The sequence below is a fragment of the Salmo trutta genome, chromosome 3, assembly GCF_901001165.1.
Source record: "Salmo trutta chromosome 3, fSalTru1.1, whole genome shotgun sequence".
NCBI classification, from domain to species: Eukaryota; Metazoa; Chordata; class Actinopteri; order Salmoniformes; family Salmonidae; genus Salmo; species Salmo trutta.
The window spans coordinates 65691854-65715515 of NC_042959.1; the positions used below are offsets into that span (position 1 = coordinate 65691854).

General features: G+C 50.0%; 1 protein-coding gene across 1 annotated transcript in view; it reads right to left on the reverse strand.

Annotated features, from left to right (window-relative positions):
* Window positions 1–527: 527 nt before the first annotated feature.
* The window catches only part of LOC115165824 (ETS domain-containing transcription factor ERF), a 64667-nt gene continuing 41532 nt past the window's right edge, over window positions 528–23662 (reverse strand). Inside the window, exons 4-6 of the mRNA XM_029719238.1 lie at window positions 4299–4414; window positions 2962–4136; window positions 528–2849 (exon numbers count right to left, since the gene is read on the reverse strand). Of these exons, the coding sequence (XP_029575098.1) occupies window positions 2247–2849; window positions 2962–4136; window positions 4299–4414 (1894 nt within the window). The 3' untranslated portion in view covers window positions 528–2246. The remainder of the gene's footprint in view (window positions 2850–2961; window positions 4137–4298; window positions 4415–23662) is intronic.

A 23662-nucleotide genomic window follows, 5' to 3' on the forward strand; every position in this document is an offset into this window, starting at 1 on the left:
TCTGCGGTTGTGAGGCCGGTTGGACGTACAGCCAAATTCTCTAAAACGACGTTGGAGGTGGCTTATAGTTGATAAATTAACATTCAATTCTCTGGTAACACCCCTGGTGGACATTCGTGCAGTCAGCATGCCAATTGCACGGTTCCTCAAAACTTGCGCTTTGTCACACATTGTGTTGTGTGACAAAACTGCCCATTTTAGAGTGGCCTTTTATTGTCCCCAGCACAAGGTGCACCTGTGTAATGACCATGCTGTTTAATCAGCTTCTTGATATGTCACATCTGTCAGGTGGATGGATTATCTTGAAAAAGGAGAAATGCTCACTAACAGGGATGTAAACAAATTTGTGCACAGAATTTGAGAGAAATAAGCTTTTTTTGTGTGGATAGAACATTTCTGGGATCTTTTATTTCAGCTCATAAAACATGGGACCAACACTACATGTTGCATTTATATTTTTGTTCAGTATATAAATATATAGTTTATACGAGTGTGTATATCTCAGTTGGACTTTCTCGTTTTATATATTTTTTTATTAAGACTCTTGTAAAGAGTTTATACATGCTATAAAACAAGGCATAGAGAGGCACTGTATATATATGTGTGTGTGTGTATATGTGTGCTTGCATATATGGTGTTATATGTGTGTGTGTATATATATATATATATATATATATATGTGTGTGTGTGTGTGTGTGTGTGTGTGTGTGTGTGTGTGTGTTTCTACAGGTGTGCTTGCATATATGGTGTTGTGTGTGTATTCTGCTGGTTTAGTTAACACTATGAGACTATGGTTGTTAGAACAGGAGTAAGGGGTTTGGGTGGAGCTGGTGAACTAGGATTCTGTGCAGGTGGCCCTGGCTTCTGCCCAGCCATGGGCTAGACAAGGCTAAGCTAGGATAAGCTAGGCTAAGCTAACAGTTAAAATATACTGGACCCCTCACTCTCCTTTTCCATAGGAGAGCTCTCTCCCCCTCCCAATGGTCCCCTCGCTGTTCCTCTCTGCCATCTAACAACTGAGCCACTGCTCCCTCCCCCCTCCATTTATCCTCCCCCCTCTCCCTTCTCTCATTTAGATCATGATCTTTCAGCCATGGTCCACAAAAGAAAGGGAAGGAAGTAGGAGAGAGAGAAAAGATTACAGAAAGAGAGGAAAGTACAAAAGTGATGACAGAGGAGCGTTATAGAGAAATAAAGTGTGTGTTGAATAGCAGTACCCTTCAGTAGCAGTCCAAGAGCAAAGCTTCATGTCCCAAAGTCCTGTTCACTGCCCTTTTCACCAGCAGCTGGTGTGTGTGTGTCTGTGGCGTCCCTGAGTGCAGTGGCCAGTGTTGCGAGGAGGAGTCTTTGCCAGTTCACCACAACTAGGTCCCACAGCCCCCAATCGGCAGCCCAACTTTCCTGTGTGTCTGTTAAGAACAGGGGGGATACTATTACACAAATAATAGAGAGTCGCACACTATGTATAAACTCCCGGTCATTTATTGGGTAAATCACCAACGTTTCGGCATCACTGTGCCTTCTTCAGGGTCATACTCTTACAGCCATGCTTTCCTCCTCTCGGTCTTCTCTCTCTGTGTTTGATACAGGTACAGGCACTTGTAGAAGCCCCGTCTTCATCTCTATACAAAAATAAAATGGGAGAAATCTCATCCTCCATGTCTGCAGGGCTGGGGAGGTGGGCTGTCTGAGTTGGGGTCCCCTGAGGAGAAAGAGTCTAACCCTAGAGGGGGGGGGGGGGGGGGGGGCAGAAGGCAGGAGAGGTGAGGTAAGAGAGGTGGGGCAAGAGAGGTGGGGCAGGAGATGCGGGGCAGGAGATGCTGGGCAGGAGATGCGGGGCAGTGCTGGGCTGGAGGCTGGATATGAGGCTGACGGTGGGCTGGACAGGAAACTGGCTTGGGGGTTCCATCCAGACACAAGCAGAGAGTAGCGTCCCCTCTGGTTCTTCTCCTGGTTTAAGTGACTGAGTCTGGGCTTGCTTGGACCATAAGTCCCCTCTCCCCTCTTTTCTTCAACAGTCTCTGAGGGAGGGGTCTGGTTACAGTAGGAGGTAAGGGCTTTGGGAGGAGGGTGTGGACTGTATCAGGGTTTGGAGTTTGATTAGGCCCAGGTTTAGTTTGAGTTTGGAGAGAACTGTCTGTGTGTCAGAGTGTCAGGAGGACTACTGGAGTCATTTCCTCTGTCCTAAACCACCACTCTGCTAGCATTAGTGTTTGTATGTATCCCTATGTGTGTGTGGATCAGCATCAGCAGTCCTTGTTCTCCAGTGACAGTTGGGCAGTGGCCTGGTGCAGGTCTTGGTTCACCCCCCTCTGAGCCAACGGGAGGGAACACTCATACCCCCCCAGGGGTGGGGGACTGGGGGCGCTGCCAGCCCCGTTCTCCTGCATCCCTCCATTCCTCTCCGTCTCTCTTTCCCTCTCCTTCTCCCCTCGTACTTTCTTGTCGTCCTGTTCTTCCATGGCCTCCATTCGTTGGTCTTCGCTCCAGCGCCGTTTGAAGCGCAGCTTGAGGGGAATGCACTTGGTCTGCCCCTGGGCGGGGGGCTGGGGAGGGGGGTTGTCGCCTGGCTCGGCCACCTCACTCTTCAGGGTGGGAGGTCCGCGGTGGGGGTGGGAGGTGAAGAAGGGCAGCAGGCCTGGAGGAGGGGGCGCGGGGGCCTTGAAGACATCCTCATCCAGGTCCTCGTCGTGTGGGTGGGAGGAGGTCCCGTTGGGGTGGTGGGGGTGAGGCCGGGGGTGTCGGGGGGAGAAGAGGTCGTACTCGTCGCCCCGGTCGTCGGGGTCTTCATCGCTGATGTCAGTCACCTCCACCTCCTCTTCTGACTCAATGTCTGAGATGGGCTCCACCTACAGAGAGACAGAGTGTGTCGATATCACAGTCACAAACGTCTAACCAGCAGGATCCTCAACACATACAGTCAAACAGTTGAAAGTGACTATGTCCCCTTGTGGGTCTCACCTTGATCTTGGGCAGCCCAGTGCTGTTGAGGGAGCCGGTGGAGGAGGAGTTGGAGATGAGTCCTGACCCGCCGGCTGAGCTCAGGTCACTGCCGAAGGACAGGGAGGACCCCAGACCGGAGGACGACAGGGACCCTGAGCCCGAGGACAGTGAGCTCTGCCTGGGGTGGTGGCCCTGGCTACCGTCCCTCTGCTTCCGGCCCAATGGAGGAGGCTGCAGCTTGAACTTGAAGGGCGAGAGGTGAGGTGGCTCCTCACCCAGGTGCAGTGGGTGGTGGATGGGGTGGTGGTGGGAATGGGCCGAGTGAGGGTGGGCTGAGTGCGGGTGAGGGTGGGGGTGGGCTGAGTGAGGGTGAGGAGAGTGGGATTGGGACAGGGGTGATGGGTGTCGATGACTATTCAGACCTGAGCGTTCTCCTCTTTCTCTCTCTCCTCCTCCCCCCCTCTCTCCCCCCCTCTCTGCTCCCCCCCTCTCGCCCAGTTCTCTCTTGTCCTGGGCGAGGCGGTGTGGCTGGGGAATGATGACGTTGGGGTATTGGAGGAAGGCTCTGGGGCTGAGGTGGTAGTTGTAGACACTCTGGTGGTGGGCCTGCAGGTAGCGCTTCATTTCCTCAGGGTTGAAGGAGAAGTGGGAGCCCAGCATGGGGGAGAGGGAGGGAGACGGGGTGTAGGGCAGGTGGGAGGAGGGCGTCAAGGACAGGGCTGGGGACAGAGGTGGGGCTAAGAGCCCTGCACCCCCAGGGCCAGGCAGGGGGGACACGGGGAAGGGGGACAGGTTGTCGGGGTGGACCCTGTGTCCCAGGGGGCCGCGGGAGCCTGGGTGGGCGTTGGGGTTCCCTGCGCCACCATACATCCTGAACAGAGACTCATGGGACAAACGGGGGTGGATCATACTCCTGTACCCTCCTCCTCCTCCCCCATTCAGCCCTCTCTCTCCCCCCCTCTCCTCCCCTCCCCCCCCGTTGCCGTCCTCGATCTCAGAGTTGACGGAGGTCCCATCGCTGCAGTCGCTGACCGAGCCGCGCGCCATTCGCCGAGCCACGGCGCTGAACACGCCCCCTGGGCTACGCAGGTCCTCATTGGGCGAAAGCATGTCGGACGGCGTGGAGGGTGGGAAGCGGAAATGAGTTCCGGCTCCGGAAGGCAATGGTGGAGCACTCTGAGGAACACCACTTCCTGTTAGAAGACAGGAGAGAGAGGGAAGAGAGGAGGAGAAAGGAGAGATACAATGATGAGGGGAGTAATATACACTCTGAGTAATGATATGGATTAGCACAGTGTTTAAGGATTTAGTGATGTCTGTGACACGCACACACACACACACACACTGAGCGGTACCTGTGGAACCCATGTCTATGAAAGGGTAGTTGACCAGGACCAGTTTGTTGAAGTTGAACTTGTAGGTGAACCTCTTCCCTTTGGTCTTGTGGAGGATTCTCTTGTTGTAGTAATACCTGGTGGGGAATCAGACCAACATGGGGTTACACACAGACCTTTAGGTCTCATTACTACCTGCAGCATGCTTCTCAATGTCACACAGTCATACAGGAACTCCTCAAATGGGACCACACACAGGGAAATGATTTCTTTTCAATAAACCCAGGTCTGTCATGTCCCTCCACACACAGCTAGTGAAAGGTCTTATTACTAGTATTGTGTGACGTCCACTCAAAGTAGCCAGGAGAGATGTGTGTGTGTGTGTGTGTGTGTGTGTATCGGCATCCGACCAAATCAGAGGCACAGTAGTTAATTAAGGGCTTTTCTAGACCAACTGGTCACACACACTCCCCTGTCCCTCTGTTAGCCCAGCCCTAGTCCATTTCTTTATATACCATTCATCTACACCCACCAATAATCCCACTCCCCTGTCCCTCTGTTAGCCCAGCCCTAGTCCATCTCTTTATATACCATTCATCTATACCCACCAATAATCACACTCCCCTGTCCCTCTGTTAGCCCAGCCCTAGTCCATTTCTTTATATACCATTCATCTACACCCACCAATAATCCCACTCCCCTGTCCCTCTGTTAGCCCAGCCCTAGTCCATCTCTTTATATACCATTCATCTATACCCACCAATAATCCCACTCCCCTGTCCCTCTGTTAGCCCAGCCCTAGTCCATCTCTTTATATACCATTCATCTATACCCACCAATAATCACACTCCCCTGTCCCTCTGTTAGCCCAGCCCTAGTCCATCTCTTTATATACCATTCATCAACACCACCAATAATCACACTCCCCTGTTCCTCTGTTAGCCCAGCCCTAGTCCATCTCTTTATATAACATTCATATACACCCACCAATAATCACACTCCCCTGTCCCTCTGTTAGCCCAGCCCTAGTCCATCTCTTTATATACCATTCATCTACACCCACCAATAATCACACTCCCCTGTCCCTCTGTTAGCCCAGCCCTAGTCCATCTCTTTATATACCATTCATCTACACCCACCAATAATCCCACTCCCCTGTCCCTCTGTTAGCCCAGCCCTAGTCCATCTCTTTATATACCATTCATCTACACCCACCAATAATCCCACTCCCCTGTCCCTCTGTTAGCCCAGCCCTAGTCCATCTCTTTATATACCATTCATCTATACCCACCAATAATCACACTCCCCTGTCCCTCTGTTAGCCCAGCCCTAGTCCATCTCTTTATATACCATTCATCTACACCCACCAATAATCACACTCCCCTGTTCCTCTGTTAGCCCAGCCCTAGTCCATCTCTTTATATACCCTTAATCTATACCCACCAATAATCACACTCCCCTGTCCCTCTGTTAGCCCAGCCCTAGTCCATCTCTTTATATACCATTCATCTACACCCACCAATAATCACACTCCCCTGTCCCTCTGTTAGCCCAGCCCTAGTCCATCTCTTTATATACCATTCATCTACACCCACCAATAATCCCACTCCCCTGTCCCTCTGTTAGCCCAGCCCTAGTCCATCTCTTTATATACAATTCATCTACACCCACCAATAATCACACTCCCCTGTCCCTCTGTTAGCCCAGCCCTAGTCCATCTCTTTATATACCATTCATCTACACCCACCAATAATCCCACTCCCCTGTCCCTCTGTTAGCCCAGCCCTAGTCAATCTCTTTATATACCATTCATCTACACCCACCAATAATCACACTCCCCTGTCCCTCTGTTAGCCCAGCCCTAGTCCATCTCTTTATATACCATTCATCTACACCCACCAATAATCACACTCCCCTGTCCCTCTGTTAGCCCAGCCCTAGTCCATCTCTTTATATACCATTCATCTACACCCACCAATAATCACACTCCCCTGTCCCTCTGTTAGCCCAGCCCTAGTCCATCTCTTTATATACCATTCATCTACACCCACCAATAATCACACTCCCCTGTTCCTCTGTTAGCCCAGCCCTAGTCCATCTCTTTATATACCATTCATCTACACCCACCAATAATCACACTCCCCTGTCCCTCTGTTAGCCCAGCCCTAGTCCATCTCTTTATATACCATTCATCTACACCCACCAATAATCACACTCCCCTGTTCCTGTTAGCCCAGCCCTAGTCCATCTCTTTATATACCATTCATCTACACCCACCAATAATCACACTCCCCTGTTCCTGTTAGCCCAGCCCTAGTCCATCTCTTTATATACCATTCATCTACACCCACCAATAATCACACTCCCCTGTTCCTGTTAGCCCAGCCCTAGTCCATCTCTTTATATACCATTCATCAACACCCACCAATAATCACACTCCCCTGTCCCTCTGTTAGCCCAGCCCTAGTCCATCTCTTTATATACCATTCATCTACACCCACCAATAATCCCACTCCCCTGTCCCTCTGTTAGCCCCAGCCCTAGTCCATCTCTTTATATACAATTCATCTACACCCACCAATAATCACACTCCCCTGTCCCTCTGTTAGCCCAGCCCTAGTCCATCTCTTTATATACCATTCATCTACACCCACCAATAATCCCACTCCCCTGTCCCTCTGTTAGCCCAGCCCTAGTCAATCTCTTTATATACCATTCATCTACACCCACCAATAATCCCACTCCCCTGTCCCTCTGTTAGCCCAGCCCTAGTCCATCTCTTTATATACCATTCATCTACACCCACCAATAATCACACTCCCCTGTCCCTCTGTTAGCCCAGCCCTAGTCCCTCTCTTTATATACCATTCATCTACACCCACCAATAATCACACTCCCCTGTTCCTCTGTTAGCCCAGCCCTAGTCCATCTCTTTATATACCATTCATCTACACCCACCAATAATCACACTCCCCTGTCCCTCTGTTAGCCCAGCCCTAGTCCATCTCTTTATATACCATTCATCTACACCCACCAATAATCACACTCCCCTGTTCCTGTTAGCCCAGCCCTAGTCCATCTCTTTATATACCATTCATCTACACCCACCAATAATCACACTCCCCTGTTCCTGTTAGCCCAGCCCTAGTCCATCTCTTTATATACCATTCATCAACACCCACCAATAATCACACTCCCCTGTCCCTCTGTTAGCCCAGCCCTAGTCCATCTCTTTATATACCATTCATCTACACCCACCAATAATCCCACTCCCCTGTCCCTCTGTTAGCCCAGCCCTAGTCCATCTCTTTATATACAATTCATCTACACCCACCAATAATCACACTCCCCTGTCCCTCTGTTAGCCCAGCCCTAGTCCATCTCTTTATATACCATTCATCTACACCCACCAATAATCCCACTCCCCTGTCCCTCTGTTAGCCCAGCCCTAGTCAATCTCTTTATATACCATTCATCTACACCCACCAATAATCCCACTCCCCTGTCCCTCTGTTAGCCCAGCCCTAGTCCATCTCTTTATATACCATTCATCTACACCCACCAATAATCACACTCCCCTGTCCCTCTGTTAGCCCAGCCCTAGTCCATCTCTTTATATAACATTCATATACACCCACCAATAATACACCCATGCTTGATCGGTTTATGTAATGGCAATTCTCTCTCGCTCTCCCATGGCGGGCGGCCGGGTGCCTGTAAGTCTCCATCCATAACCTTTGTCCTGTTATACAACATCTTTCCTTTTTCTTCTTCCATCTCACATCCCTTTATATAACCCCACAGCCCCTCACCAATCTAACCCTGCTCTGACTAACCCCACAGCCCCTTACCAACCTAACCCTGCTCTGACTAACCCCACAGCCCCTCACCAACCTAACCCTGCTCTGACTAACCCCACAGCCCCTCACCAACCTAACACCGCTCTGATTAACCTCACAACCCCTCACCAACCTAACACCGCTCTGACTAACCCCACAGCCCCTCACCAACCTAACACCGCTCTGACTAACCCCACAGCCCCTCACCAACCTAACACCGCTCTGACTAACCCCACAGCCCCTCACCAACCTAACCCTGCTCTGACTAACCCCACAGCCCCTCACCAACCTAACCCCGCTCTGACTAACCCCACAGCCCCTCACCAACCTAACCCTGCTCTGACTAACCCCACAGCCCCTCACCAACCTAACACCGCTCTGACTAACCTCACAGCCCCTCACCAACCTAACCCTGCTCTGACTAACCCCACAGCCCCTCACCAACCTAACACCGCTCTGACTAACCCCACAGCCCCTCACCAACCTAACACCGCTCTGACTAACCCCACAGCCCCTCACCAACCTAACACCGCTCTGACTAACCCCACAGCCCCTCACCAACCTAACACCGCTCTGGCTAACCCCACAGCCCCTCACCAACCTAACACTGCTCTGACTAACCCCACACCAACCTAACACCGCTCTGACTAACCCCACAGCCCCTCACCAACCTAACACCGCTCTGACTAACCCCACAGCCCCTCACCAACCTAACACCGCTCTGACTAACCCCACAGCCCCTCACCAACCTAACACTGCTCTGACTAACCCCACACCAACCTAACACTGCTCTGACTAACCCCACAGCCCCTCACCAACCTAACACCGCTCTGACTAACCCCACAACCCCTCACCAACCTAACACTGCTCTGACTAACCCCACACCAACCTAACACTGCTCTGACTAACCCCACAGCCCCTCACCAACCTAACACCGCTCTGACTAACCCCACAGCCCCTCACCAACCTAACACCGCTCTGACTAACCCCACAGCCCCTCACCAACCTAACACCGCTCTGACTAACCCCACAGCCCCTCACCAACCTAACACCGCTCTGACTAACCCCACAGCCCCTCACCAACCTAACACTGCTCTGACTAACCCCACACCAACCTAACACCGCTCTGACTAACCCCACAGCCCCTCACCAACCTAACACCGCTCTGACTAACCCCACAGCCCCTCACCAACCTAACATCGCTCTGACTAACCCCACAGCCCCTCACCAACCTAACACCGCTCTGACTAACCCCACAGCCCCTCACCAACCTAACACTGCTCTGACTAACCCCACACCAACCTAACACCGCTCTGACTAACCCCACAGCCCCTCACCAACGTAACACTGCTCTGACTAACCCCACAGCCCCTCACCAACCTAACACCGCTCTGACTAACCCCACAGCCCCTCACCAACCTAACACTGCTCTGACTAACCCCACAGCCCCTCACCAACCTAACACCGCTCTGACTAACCCCACAGCCCCTCACAAACCTAACACTGCTCTGACTAACCCCACACCAACCTAACACTGCTCTGACTAACCCCACAGCCCCTCACCAACCTAACACCGCTCTGACTAACCCCACAGCCCCTCACCAACCTAACACCGCTCTGACTAACCCCACAGCCCCTCACCAACCTAACACTGCTCTGACTAACCCCACACCAACCTAACACCGCTCTGACTAACCCCACAGCCCCTCACCAAGCTAACACCGCAATCTCTCTCCCCACAGCCCCTCACCAACCTAACACCGCTCTGACTAACCCCACAGCCCCTCACCAACCTAACACCGCTCTGACTAACCCCACAGCCCCTCACCAACCTAACACCGCTCTGACTAACCCCACAGCCCCTCACCAACCTAACACCGCTCTGACTAACCCCACAGCCCCTCACCAACCTAACACCGCTCTGACTAACCCCACAGCCCCTCACCAATCTAACACCGCTCTGACGTACCCCACAGCCCCTCACCAACCTAACACCGCTCTGACTAACCCCACAGCCCCTCACCAACCTAACACCGCTCTGACTAACCCCACAGCCCCTCACCAACCTAACCGTGCTCTGACTAACCCCACAGCCCCTTACCAACCTAACACCGCTCTGACTAACCCCACAGCTCCTTACCAACCTAACACCGCTCTGACTAACCCCACAGCCCCTCACCAACCTAACACTGCTCTGACAAACCCCACAGCCCCTTACCAACCTAACACCGCTCTGACTAACCCCACAGCCCCTCACCAACCTAACACCGCTCTGACTAACCCCACAGCCCCTCACCAACCTAACACTGCTCTGACTAACCCCACAGCCCCTCACCAACCTAACACCGCTCTGACTAACCCCACAGCCCCTCACCAACCTAACCCTGCTCTGACTAACCCCACAGCCCCTCACCAACCTAACACTGCTCTGACTAACCCCACAGCCCCTCACCAACATAACACCGCTCTGACTAGCCCCACAGCCCCTCACCAACCTAACACCGCTCTGACTAACCCCACAGCCCCTCACCAACCTAACACCGCTCTGACTAACCCCACAGCCCCTCACCAACCTAACACCGCTCTGACTAACCCCACAGCCCCTCACCAACCTAACACCGCTCTGACTAACTGACTGTGTTTATGTGTGAGAGGGAGAGAGAGTCTGTGTGTGTGTGTGTGTGTGTGTGTGTGTGTGTGTGTGTGTGTGTGTGTGTGTGTGTGTGTGTGTGTGTGTGTGTGTGTGTGTGGCATAGGGAGAGTCAGTGTGTGTGTGTGTGTATATGTCAATGTGTGAGTGTCTGTGACAGAGGGAGAATCAGTGTGTGTGTGTGTGTGTGTGTGTGTGTGTGTGTGTGTGTCAGTGTGTGAGTGTTTGTATGTCAGTGTGTGTGTGTGTATGTCAGTGTGTGAGTGTGTGTGACAGAGGGAGAGTCAGTGTGTGTGTGTGTGTGTGTGTGTGTGTGTGTGTGTGTGTGTGTGTGTGTGTATGTGTGTGTGTGTGTGTGTGTGTCAGTGTGTGTGTGTGTATGTCAGTGTGTGAGTGTGTGTGACAGAGGGAGAGTCAGTGTGTGTGTGTGTGTGTGTGTGTGTGTGTGTATGTGTGTGTGTGTGTGTGTGTGTGTGTGTGTGTATGTGTGTGTGTGTGTGTGTGTGTGTGTGTGTGTGTGTCAGTGTGTGCCCTTGCTCTCTGGATCCCCTTCCAGTCAGTCCACTAAAGGGTGTGAAAGGATGGTTTTATAGCTGCTTAGGTCAGCATATAGAGGAGATGTGTAGTGGACTGACAGCTAGCTGTACTGTCTGTAACTAGCGTGTTCAGAGGAGGAGAGGAGGGAGAGATAAGAGGTTAGGACTGCTGGTAATACAGTACGATTAGTGGTGTTCCAGTATTGGTGACTGACTGCATGGGTCTGGGACAGTCAGCCAGTCAGTCAGAGTAGCTGTTATTATCTACTACGGCTGTTATTTTACCTGGAGTCTCCCACTCTTATTATGCAAAGACTTGTGGTGTCTGTGTATGGAGGCAGACTGTTGCTCTTTTTCTGTCCCTACCTCCTTTAACATCATCTACCGGTTTACCCCTCTTCCCTCCCTCTTTCGCTGGGGGTGATGGAGACAGAGCGGGAGACAGGACAAGCCTGCTCTGTTGAACACATTGTTAAGGTCAGGCAGCCTCCCAGCAGTATGTCTCTCCCTCCCTTCCTCCCTCATCACATAGTCAGAGTAAGGGAATGCTTTGAAGAGCATTTGAACTCACTTCAAAAGAGAATAAAGATTCTTTGAGGGTCTGTGTTTAGCTGCCCCCCCCCCCCCCCCCCAGCCCTGACACACTCCACACACACAAAGGTGAACACACACCTAAAAACCTTCATCCAGTCATAATCAGATGTAACAATAACCATGTGGATTTAGACTTAGTGAGAGACTTCCAGGAAAATATGCAATGGGTTTATGGGTGCACTATTTGTTGTATGTGTGTGAGATTGTGTGTATACAGTATGTGTGTGAGATTGTGAGATTGCAGGACAGGGATTACACCCACGATTACAAACAACTAAACTGGCTGATCAGACAAAATAGAGAAGTAGGCATACACCAAAGAGAGAGAGAGAGGGGAATAGACAGCGAGAGAGTGATGAGAGAGCATGAGATGAGAGAAAGAAAGAGAGAGGAGAGGGAGAACAGAGGGATGGGTCATTTCCTGGAAAATGTAATCAAGACAGTGCTGTGGAATTCCCAGAGTTGATGGAGAGAGGAGAGAGGACAGAGGGATCAGATATGATAGAGAAGAGGACAGAGGGATCAGAGATGAGAAGAGAGGACAGAGGGATCAGAGAGAAGAGAGGACAGATGAGAGGAAGAGAAAGTAGGGGATATTGGAATCCTCTTAACAGTGACCATGGCCTAACCATCCTTCTAGTCATATAGCTGCCCTGTCTATTGGAACACAGCTAGCCTCTTCATACTGTCAGTTTCAAAGCAATATGGCTGCTTGATACAGAGTAATCTGTTCTCCAGAGTACAACAGCGGCTCTCTCTACACACACACCATCTATTGTCATATAGCTGCTCTCTTTAAACACACATCATCTACTAGAGGTCGACCGATTATGATTTTTCAACTCCGATACCGATAATTGGAGGACCAAAAAAGCCGATACCGATTAATCGGCCAATTGTTTTATTTATTTATTTGTAATAATGACAATTACAACAATACTGAATGAACACTTATTTTAACTTAATATAATACATAAATACTATCAAGTTAGCCTCAAATAAATAATGAAACATGTTCAATTTGGTTTAAATAATATAAAAACTAAGTGTTGGAGAAGAAAGTAAAAGTGCAATATGTGCCATGTAAAAAAGCTAACATTTAAGTTCCTTGCTCAGAACACATGAAAGCTGGTGGTTCCTTTTAACATGAGTCTTCAATATTCCCAGGTAAGAAGTTTTAGGTTGTAGTTATTATAGGAATTATAGGACTATTTCTCTCTATACGATTTGTATTTCATATACCTTTGACTATTGGATGTTCTTATAGGCACTTTAGTATTGCCAGTGTAACAGTATAGCTTGCGTCCCTCTCCTCGCTCCTACCTGGGCTCGAACCAGGAACACATCGACAACAGCCACCCTCGAAGCAGCGTTACCCATGTAGAGCAAGGGGAACAACCACTCCCAAGTCTCAGAGCGAGTGACGTTTGAAACGCTATTAGCGCGCACCCGGCTAACTAGCTAGCCATTTCACATCGATTACACCAGCCTAATCTTGGGGGTTGATAGGCTTGAAGTCATAAACAGAGCAATGCTTGAAGAATTGCGAAGAGCTGCTGGCAAACGCACAAAGGCGCTGTTTGAATGAATGCTTACGAGCCTGCTGCTGCCTACCATCGCTCAGTCAGACTGCTCTATCAAATATCAAATCATAGACTTAATTATAATATAATAAACACACAGAAATACGAGCCTTTGGTCATTAATATGGTCGAATCTGGAAACTATCATTTCGAAAACGAAACGTTTATTTTTTCAGTGAATTTTATCTAACGAGTGGCATCCCTAAGTCTAAATATTGCTGTTACATTGCACAACCTTCAATGTTATGTCATAATTATGTACAATTCTGGCAAATTAATTACGGCCTTTGTTAGGAATAAATGGACTTCACAGTTCGCAATGAGCCAGGCGGCCCAAACTGCTGTGTATATACCCTGACTGCTTGCACGGAACGCAAGAGAAGTGACAGAAATTCATGTAGCAGGCAATATTAACTAAATATGCAGGTTTAAAAATATATACTTGTGTATTGATTTCAAAGAAAGGCATTGATGTTTATGGTTAGGTACATTGGTGCAACGACAGTGCTTTTTTCGCAAATGCGCTTGTTAAATCATCACCCGTTTGTCGAATTAGACTGTGATTCAATGAGAAATTAACAGGCACCGCAACGATTATATGCAACGCAGGACATGTTAGATAAACTAATATCATCAACCATGTGTAGTTAACTAGTGATTATGTTAAGATTGATAGTTTTTTATAAGATAAGTTGAATGCTAGCTAGCAACTTACCTTGGCTTCTTGCTGTCCTTGCATAACAGGTAGTCAGCCTGCCACGCAGGCTCCTCGTGGAGTGCAATGTAAGGCAGGTGGTTAGAGCATTGAACTAGTAACCGGAAGGTTGCAAAAACTAATCCCCGAGGTGACAAGGTAAAAATCTGTTGTTCTGCCCCTGAACAAGGCAGTTAACCCCCGTTCCTAGGCTGTCATTCAAAATAAGAATGTGTTCTTAATCTGACTTGCCTAGTTAAATAAAGGTGTTAAAAAAAAGAATCGGTGGCCAAAAAAAAACGATTACCGATTGTTATGAAAACTTGAAATCGGCCCTAATTAATCGGCCATTCCGATTAATCGGTCGACCTCTACCATCTACTGTCATATAGCCGCTCTCTATACACACACACAATCTATTGTCATATAGCTGCTCTCATACACACACACACACACACCATCTATTGTCATATAGCTGCTCTCATACACACACACACACACCATCTACTGTCATATAGCTGCTCTCATACACACACACACACCATGTATTGTCATATAGCTGCTCTCATACACACACACACACCATCTATTGTCATATAGCTGCTCTCATACACACACACACCATCTATTGTCATATAGCTGCTCTCTATACACACACACACACCATGTATTGTCATATAGCTGCTCTCTATACACACACACCATCTATTGTCATATAGCTGCTCTCTATACACACACACACACACACACCATGTATTGTCATATAGCTGCTCTCTATACACACACACACACACACACACACACACACACACACACACACACACACACACACACACCATGTATTGTCATATAGCTGCTCTCTCTACACACACACACACACACACCATCTATCGTCATATAGCTGCTCTCTACACACACACCATCTATTGTCATATAGCTGCTCTCTCTACACACACACACACACACACACCATCTATTGTCATATAGCTGCTCTCTATACACACACACACACCATGTATTGTCATATAGCTGCTCTCTGGCTCCCTCTCCCTCCACACAGACAGGCACAGACACACACATTGTAGTACAGTAACTAGGCACTGACTAACAGGAAGTCAGGATTACAACGCCCTCCATGAGTCCCTGTTTATTTTCTGCCTCTCGTCACACCAGCTGCTCACACTCAGGTGTGTGGCTTTATGCACGTGAGACTGAACACTACTGGAAAACCTGGTGTGTGTGACCAGTGTTGGTGGGTGGCTGAACTGTAGTGTGTGTGTGTGTGTGTGTGTGTGTGTGTGTGTGTGTGTGTGTGTGTGTGTGTGTGTGTGTGTGTGTGTGTGTGTGTGTGTGTGTGTGTGTAAGTAAAGATGAGGGTCTAGCTAGCCTGGTCACATGCTCTAAGAGGGTGTGTGTGTGTGGAGATGAGGATCTAGCTGGAGTCTGATTAGGCCAGTCACATGCTCTATGGGCACAAGCGTGTGGTCAAGTGTACTCTGGGTGTGTGTGTTCTGCCCGCACAGCAAATAAAAGACTCATTCTATCCTGGACAATGAGATGTGTACACACACCACACACACACACGGGACAATAAATGTACAACACACTTAACACAAACTCATACAGTCACCCGCCCTCCTCTCCCTCGTTCTCTCTATACAATAGGCTCTGTTGTAAGGCCGGGACTCCTGATCTAGTAACAGTCCCAGTCACAGTGGTGTCCCAGCAGTCCTGCTCCATCAAACACACACGGAGTGAACACGGTCGGTGTGTGTGTGAGAGACGGGGGAGGGGTATCCTACGGCGCCTGATGGTAATCTTTACCAGCTGTGGTGAATGGAACCTCTGACCTCTGACCTGTATGAGCTGCTAACATCAACATGATGACCCTATCAGAGGACCAGACCACAACATGGTACAGAGACTAGAGAGAGAGAGAGAGACCCAGGGCTTTACTGTGCCACTGCCATCTTGGTTTACTCCCATAGCCCTCCAACCAGTACACTGATGCCATTGTCCACTCTCCCTCTCCACCCCTCTCTCTCTCTGAGCACTGGGTGGAGAGGGCATCCACACTGGGACTACAGAGCACAATAATGTCTATGGGACAGGTTTACCTCCAAGTGCTGTGAACCAGTCTCTCTATCACTGTGATTAATATCTCTGATAAAGCACTGTTCATACATTTCACTCAGAGCAACAACAATAAATAAATCATCCCTGATCAACTATATTTGGCACTTTGTTCCATTCCAACACACACACACACACACACACACACACACACACACACACACACACACACACACCTCGTTTGACACCAGAGCGGTATGTGAGGCCATGCGTCTGTCACCACAACAAACCCTCTCAAGATTCACATCAATAGTAATGTGGTAAGAGGATTGATGGCACTAAAGACCAATAAAATACACATTGTAGCAACCATCCCCATATGGAACACATGACAGAGTGGGCCACCTTGCTCCACACATATGGAACACATGACAGAGTGGGCCACCTTGCTCCACACATATGGAACACATGACAGAGTGGGCCACCTTGCTCCACACATATGGAACACATGACAGAGTGGGCCACCTTGCTCCACACATATGGAACACATGACAGAGTGGGCCACCTTGCTCCACACATATGGAACACATGACAGAGTGGGCCACCTTGCTCCACACATATGGAACACATGACAGAGTGGGCCACCTTGCTCCACACATATGGAACACATGACAGAGTGGGCCACCTTGCTCCACACATATGGAACACATGACAGAGTGGGCCGCCTTGCTCCACACATATGGAACACATGACAGAGTGGGCCACCTTGCTCCACACATATGGAACACATGACAGAGTGGGCCACCTTGCTCCACACATATGGGAGAAATCTGGAGACTAAAGTCAGTGTGGTACCCAGGACTTCAGCTGGAGTTAACTTACACACACTCTCTCACACACACAGTTCAAACGCATGTTTTCAAGCCCCTGCACTTCAATCACCCAGGCCCAGGATCTTACAGTTTCCTGTATAGTGAGCACATGGTGATTTCCCTCATCAGGAACACTACTGTAATCCAGTGTGCCTGTGACTTGACTCTCCAAGAGGACACGTGACTCTGGTTCCTGCGTCATTCCTGTCTCCTGCTCCCACAGCCACTGTGAAATTCACACTCCCACAGTGAGGATTAGTGTGTGTGTGTGTGTGTGTGTGTGTGTGTGTGTGTGTGTGTGTGTGTGTGTGTGTGTGTGTGTGTGTGTGTGTGTGTGTGTGTGTGTGTGTGTGGTATGTGTGGTCTTGTTCTTCTATCAAGAGGGACAAAGGCTATTTTAAGCTTAGGGATTTGGTTTAGGGTTACAATTAGGGTTAGGTTTAGGTGGTAGGGTTAGGTTTAGGCGGTAGGGTTAGGTTTAGGTGGTAGGGTTAGGCACTAGGGTTAGGTTTAGGTTTAGGCGGTAGGGTTAGGTTTAGGCGGTAGGGTTAGGCGGTAGGGTTAGGTTTAGGCAGTAGGGTTAGGCGGTAGAGTTAGGTGGTAGGGTTAGGCGGTAGGGTTAGGTTTAGGTGGTAGGGTTAGGGTGAGGTGGTAGGGTTAGGTTTAGACGGTAGGGTTAGGTTTAGGCGGTAGGGTTAGGCACTAGGGATAGGTTTAGGTGGTAGGTTTAGGCGGTAGGGTTAGGTTTAGGCGGTAGGGTTAGGCGGTAGGGTTAGGTTTAGGCGGTAGGGTTAGGTGGTAGGGTTAGGTTTAGGTGGTAGGGTTAGGGTGAGGTGGTAAGGTTTAGGCGGTAGGGTTAAGTTTAGGCGGTAGGGTTAGGTTTAGGCGGTAGGGTTAGGTGGTAGGGTTAGGCGGTAGGGTTAGGCGGTAGGGTTAGGTTTAGGTGGTAGGTTTAGGTTTAGGTGGTAGGGTTAGGCGGTAGGGGTAGGGTTAGGCGGTAGGGTTAGGCGGTAGGGTTAGGTTTAGGCGGTAGAGTTAGGTGGTAGGGTTAGGTTTAGGTGGTAGGGTTAGGGTGAGGTGGTAAGGTTTAGGCGGTAGGGTTAGGTTTAGGCGGTAGGGTTAGGTTTAGGCGGTAGGGTTAGGTGGTAGGGTTAGGGTTAGGCGTTAGGGTTAGGCGGTAGGGTTAAGTTTAGGCGGCAGGGATAGGCGGTAGGGTTAGGGTGAGGTGGTAGGGTTAGGGTAAGGCGGTAGGGTTAGGGTTAGGCGGTAGGGTGAGGTGGTAAGGTTAGGGTTAGGCGGTTGGGTTAGGGTGAGGTGGTAAGGTTTAGGCGGTAGGGTTAGGTGGTAGGGTTAGGCAGTAGGGTTAGGTTTAGGCGGTAGGGTTAGGCGGTTGGGTTAGGTTTAGGCGGTAGGGTTAGGTGGTAGAGTTAGGTGGTAGGGTTAGGTTTAGGTGGTAGGGTTAGGCGGTAGGGTTAGGTTAAAGCGGTAGGGTTAGGCGGTAGGGTTAGGGTTAGGCGGTAGGGTTAGGGTTAGGTTTAGGCGGTTGGGTTAGGCGGTAGGGTTAAGGTGAGGTGGTAAGGTTTAGGCGGTAGGGTTAGGTGGCAGGGTTAGGCGGTAGGGTTAGGTTTAGGCGGTAGGGTGAGGTGGTTAGGTTTAGGCGGTAGAGTTAGGTTTAGGCGGTAGGGTTAGGTGGTAGGGTTAGGGTGAGGTGGTAGGGTTAGGTTTAGGCGGTAGGGTTAGGCGGTAGGGTTAGGTTTAGGCGGTAGGGTTAGGCGGTAGGGTGAGATGGTTAGGTTTAGGCGGTAGTGTTAGGGTTAGGTTTAGGCGGTAGGGTTAGGTGGTAGGGTTAGGGTGAGGTGGTAGGTTTAGGCGGTAGGGTTAGGTTTAGGCGGTAGGGTTAGGTGGTAGGGTTAGGTTTAGGCGGTAGGATTAGGTGGTAGGGTTAGGTGGTAGGGTTAGGGTGAGGTGGTTAGGTTTAGGCGGTAGGGTTAGGCGGTAGGGTTAGGTTTAGGCGGTAGGGTTAGGTGGTAGGGTTAGGGTGAGGTGGTAAGGTTTAGGCGGTAGGGTTAGGTTTAGGCGGTAGGGTTAGGCGGTAGGGTTAGGGTGAGGTGGTAAGGTTTAGGCGGTAGGGTTAGGTTTAGGCGGTAGGGTTAGGGTGAGGTGATAGGGTTAGGTTTAGGCGGTAGGGTTAGGTTTAGGTGGTAGGGTTAGGCGGTAGGGTTAGGTTTAGGTGGTAGGATTAGGCGGTAGGGTTAGGGTTAGGCGGTAGGTTTAGGCGGTAGGGTTAGGCGGTAGGGTTAGGTTTAGGTGGTAGGGTTAGGCGGTAGGGTTAGGGTTAGGCGGTAGGTTTAGGTGGTAGGGTTAGGCGGTAGGGTTAGGTTTAGGTGGTAGGGGTTAGGCGGTAGGGTTAGGTTTAGGTGGTAGGGTTAAGCGGTAGGGTTAGATTTAGGTGGTAGGGTTAGGCGGTAGTGTTAGGTTTAGGTGGTAGGGTTAAGCGGTAGGGTTAGGGTGAGGTGGTAAGGTTTAGGCGGTAGGGTTAGGTTTAGGCGGTAGAGTTAGGTGGTAGGGTTAGGGTGAGGTGGTAGGGTTAGGTTTAGGCGGTAGGGTTAGGTGGTAGGGTTAGGTTTAGGCGGTAGGGTTAGGTGGTAGGGTTAGGTTTAGGCGGTAGGGTTAGGGTTAGGTGGTTGGGTTAGGGTTAGGTTTAGGCTGTAGGGTTAGGTGGTAGGGTTAGGTTTAGGCGGTAGGGTTAGGTGGTAGGGTTAGGGTCAGGTTTAGGCGGTAGGGTTAGGTTTAGGCGGTAGGGTTAGGCGGTAGGGTTCGGCGGTAGGGTTAGGTTTAGGCGGTAGGGTTAGGGTTAGTTTTAGGCTGTAGGGTTAGGTGGTTGGGTTAGGTTTAGGCGGTAGGGTTAGGTGGTAGGGTTAGGGTTAGGTTTAGGCGGTAGGGTTAGGCGGTAGGGTTAGGCGGTAGGCTTAGGCGGTTGGGTTAGGCGGTAGGGTTAGGCGGTAGGGTTAGGTTTAGGCGGTAGGGTTAGGCAGTAGGGTTAGGCGGTAGGGTTAGGGTGAGGTGGTAGGGTAAGGTTTAGGTGGTAGGGTTAGTTTTAGGCTGTAGGGTTAGGTGGTTGGGTTAGGTTTAGGCGGTAGGGTTAGGTGGTAGGGTTAGGGTTAGGTTTAGGCGGTAGGGTTAGGCGGTAGGGTTAGGCGGTAGGCTTAGGCGGTTGGGTTAGGCGGTAGGGTTAGGCGGTAGGGTTAGGTTTAGGCGGTAGGGTTAGGCAGTAGGGTTAGGTGGTAGGGTTAGGGTGAGGTGGTAGGGTTAGGTTTAGGCGGTATAGTTAGGCGGTAGGGTTAGGTTTAGGCGGTAGGGTTAGGTTTAGGCGGTAGGGTTAGGCGGTAGGGTTAGGTGGTAGGGTTAGGTTTAGGCGGTAAGGTTAGGCAGTAGGGTTAGGCGGTAGTGGTAGGGTTAGGCGGTAGGGTTAGGTTTAGGTGGTAGGGTTAGGCGGTAGGGTTAGGTTTAGGTGGTAGGGTTAGGCGGTAGGGTTAGGCGGTAGGGTTAGGTTTAGGTGGTAGGGTTAGGCGGTAGGTTTAGGTGGTAGGGTTAGGCGGTAGGGTTAGGCGGTAGGGTTAGGTTTAGGTGGTAGGGTTAGGCGGTAGGGTTAGGGTTAGACGGTAGGGTTAGGCGGTAGAGTTAGGCGGTAGGGTTAGGTGGTAGGGTTAGGTGGTAGGGTTAGGTTTAGGTGGTAGGGTTAGGTTTAGGTGGTAGGGTTAGGTGGTAGGGTTAGGTTTAGGTGGTAGGGTTAGGCGGTAGGGTTAGGCGGTATGGTTAGGTTTAGGTGGTATGGTTAGGCGGTAGGGTTAGGTTTAGGTGGTAGGGTTAGGTTTAGGTGGTAGGGTTAGGCGGTAGAGTTAGGTTAGGTGGTAGGGTTAGGCGGTAGAGTTAGGTTTAGGTGGTAGGGTTAGGCGGTAGGGTTAGGCGGTAGGGTTAGGTTTAGGTGGTAGGGTTAGGCGGTAGGGTTAGGTTTAGGTGGTAGGGTTAGGTGGTAGGATTAGGCGGTAGGGTTAGGTTTAGGTGGTAGGGTTAGGTGGTAGGGTTAGGTTTAGGTGGTAGAGTTAGGCGGTAGAGTTAGGTTTAGGTGGTAGGGTTAGGCGGTAGGGTTAGGTGGTAGGGTTAGGTTTAGGTGGTAGAGTTAGGCGGTAGAGTTAGGTTTAGGTGGTAGGGTTAGGCGGTAGGGTTAGGGTTAGGTGGTAGGGTTAGGTTTAGGTGGTAGGGTTAGGCGGTAGGGTTAGGCGGTAGGGTTAGGTTTAGGTGGTAGGGTTAGGCGGTAGGGTTAGGTTTAGGTGGTAGTGTTAGGTGGTAGGGTTAGGTTTAGGTGGTAGGGTTAGGCGGTAGGGTTAGGTTTAGGTGGTAGGGTTAGGTGGTAGGGTTAGGTTTAGGTGGTAGAGTTAGGCGGTAGAGTTAGGTTTAGGTGGTAGGGTTAGGCGGTAGAGTTAGGTTTAGGTGGTAGGGTTAGGCGGTAGGGTTAGGGTTAGGTGGTAGGGTTAGGTTTAGGTGGTAGGGTTAGGCGGTAGGGTTAGGCGGTAGGGTTAGGTTTAGGTGGTAGGGTTAGGTTTAGGTGGTAGGGTTAGGCGGTAGGGTTAGGTTTAGGTGGTAGGGTTAGGCGGTAGGGTTAGGTTTAGGTGGTAGGGTTAGGTGGTAGGGTTAGGTTTAGGTGGTAGGGTTAGGCGGTAGGGTTAGGTTTAGGTGGTAGGGTTAGGTGGTAGAGTTAGGTTTAGGTGGTAGAGTTAGGCGGTAGGGTTAGGTTTGGGTGGTAGGGTTAGGCGGTAGGGTTAGGTTTAGGTGGTAGGGTTAGGCGGTAGGGTTAGGTTTAGGTGGTAGGGTTAGGTTTAGGTGGTAGGGTTAGGCGGTAGGGTTAGGTTTAGGTGGTAGGGTTAGGCGGTAGGGTTAGGTTTAGGTGGTAGGGTTAGGCGGTAGGGTTAGGTTTAGGTGGTAGGGTTAGGCGGTAGAGTTAGGTTTAGGTGGTAGGGTTAGGCGGTAGGGTTAGGTTTGGGTGGTAGGGTTAGGCGGTAGGGTTAGGTTTAGGTGGTAGGGTTAGGCGGTAGGGTTAGGTTTAGGTGGTAGGGTTAGGCGGTAGGGTTAGGTTTAGGTGGTAGGGTTAGGCGGTAGGGTTAGGTTTAGGTGGTAGGGTTAGGCGGTAGGGTTAGGTTTAGGTGGTAGGGTTAGGCGGTAGGGTTAGGCGGTAGGGTTAGGTTTAGGTGGTAGGGTTAGGCGGTAGGGTTAGGTGGTAGGGTTAGGCGGTAGGGTTAGGTTTAGGTGGTAGGGTTAGGTGGTAGGGTTAGGTGGTAGGGTTAGGCGGTAGGGTTAGGTTTAGGTGGTAGGGTTAGGCGGTAGGGTTAGGTTTAGGTGGTAGGGTTAGGCGGTAGGGTTAGGTTTAGGTGGTAGGGTTAGGCGGTAGGGTTAGGCGGTAAGGTTAGAGAAAATAGGATTTTGAAAGGAAATCAATTTTAGGTCTCCACAAAGATAGAAATAAGTATGTGTGTTTAGGTCAGAGATATGAGGGAGAGAGACACGCTACAGAGATGGAGAGAGAAAGATGGAGAGAGAAAGATACAAAGGGGAGCAGAGTGAAAGAGGAGGAAGGCTGCGATGAATGTAGAAAATGTAGAAAATATGTTTTTAAATGAAGACAAACCCTGGAATGAGTAGGTGTATCCAAACTTTTGACTGGTACTATATATATAAATAAATTAATGAATTAATTAATTACTTACATACTGGTGGACTAAGCTCCATATCTGTTCCAATACTGTGACTCTACTGGACACTACCCATAGACTATAAGGAGGATGAGACCAGAGGAAATGAGAAGGGGTGATGAGAGGAAGAGAAGAGTGAGGTAGCGTGAGGAGAGAATAAGGAAGAAGAGGAGGGATCTCACATCATTAAGATGTATTAAGACCCAAAAGGACTTATTCAATGAGGAATTAATACAAAAGGAAAAACACCCACCTCCCTCCAAACTGTGATTTGCAATTAGTGTGTTAAACCAGCCTGTCCTCATCAGACCCCATCTGCAACAGACACCATGTTAATCACACCACAGTAGAGACCTTACGTAAGCCCAACCCTAAACAGGGCGACCCCATCGCTCTTCTGCTCTCACTGCTTCCAGATTATGTGTGGTTTATCAGTGCTTAGTCTAATCTTTGTCCTGTGAAGTCAGAATACAAGAGACTACAAGCCAGCCCATTCAAACAGTCAGGGGTGACTGGTCAGGGGTGACTGGTCAGGGGTGACTGGTCAGGGGTGACTGGTTAGGTTAGATACTTGGCTGTTGAACTGTGTAGTTCTCCCAGGTTATGGCTCCTATTCTCTGTCCTGATCGAAGCAATTGCATTGTAATGTGTCACCTACGTATTATTCTAGACTGTACAGATTAGTCCAAAGTGTATGTCAAAGTCTGTTGTGTTGTTGTCAGTGAGTAAATGGTGTGTTACGGTGAGTGTGTGTAGCTGAGAGGTAGATCAGGACAGAGTCTGTGTGACGAATCCAG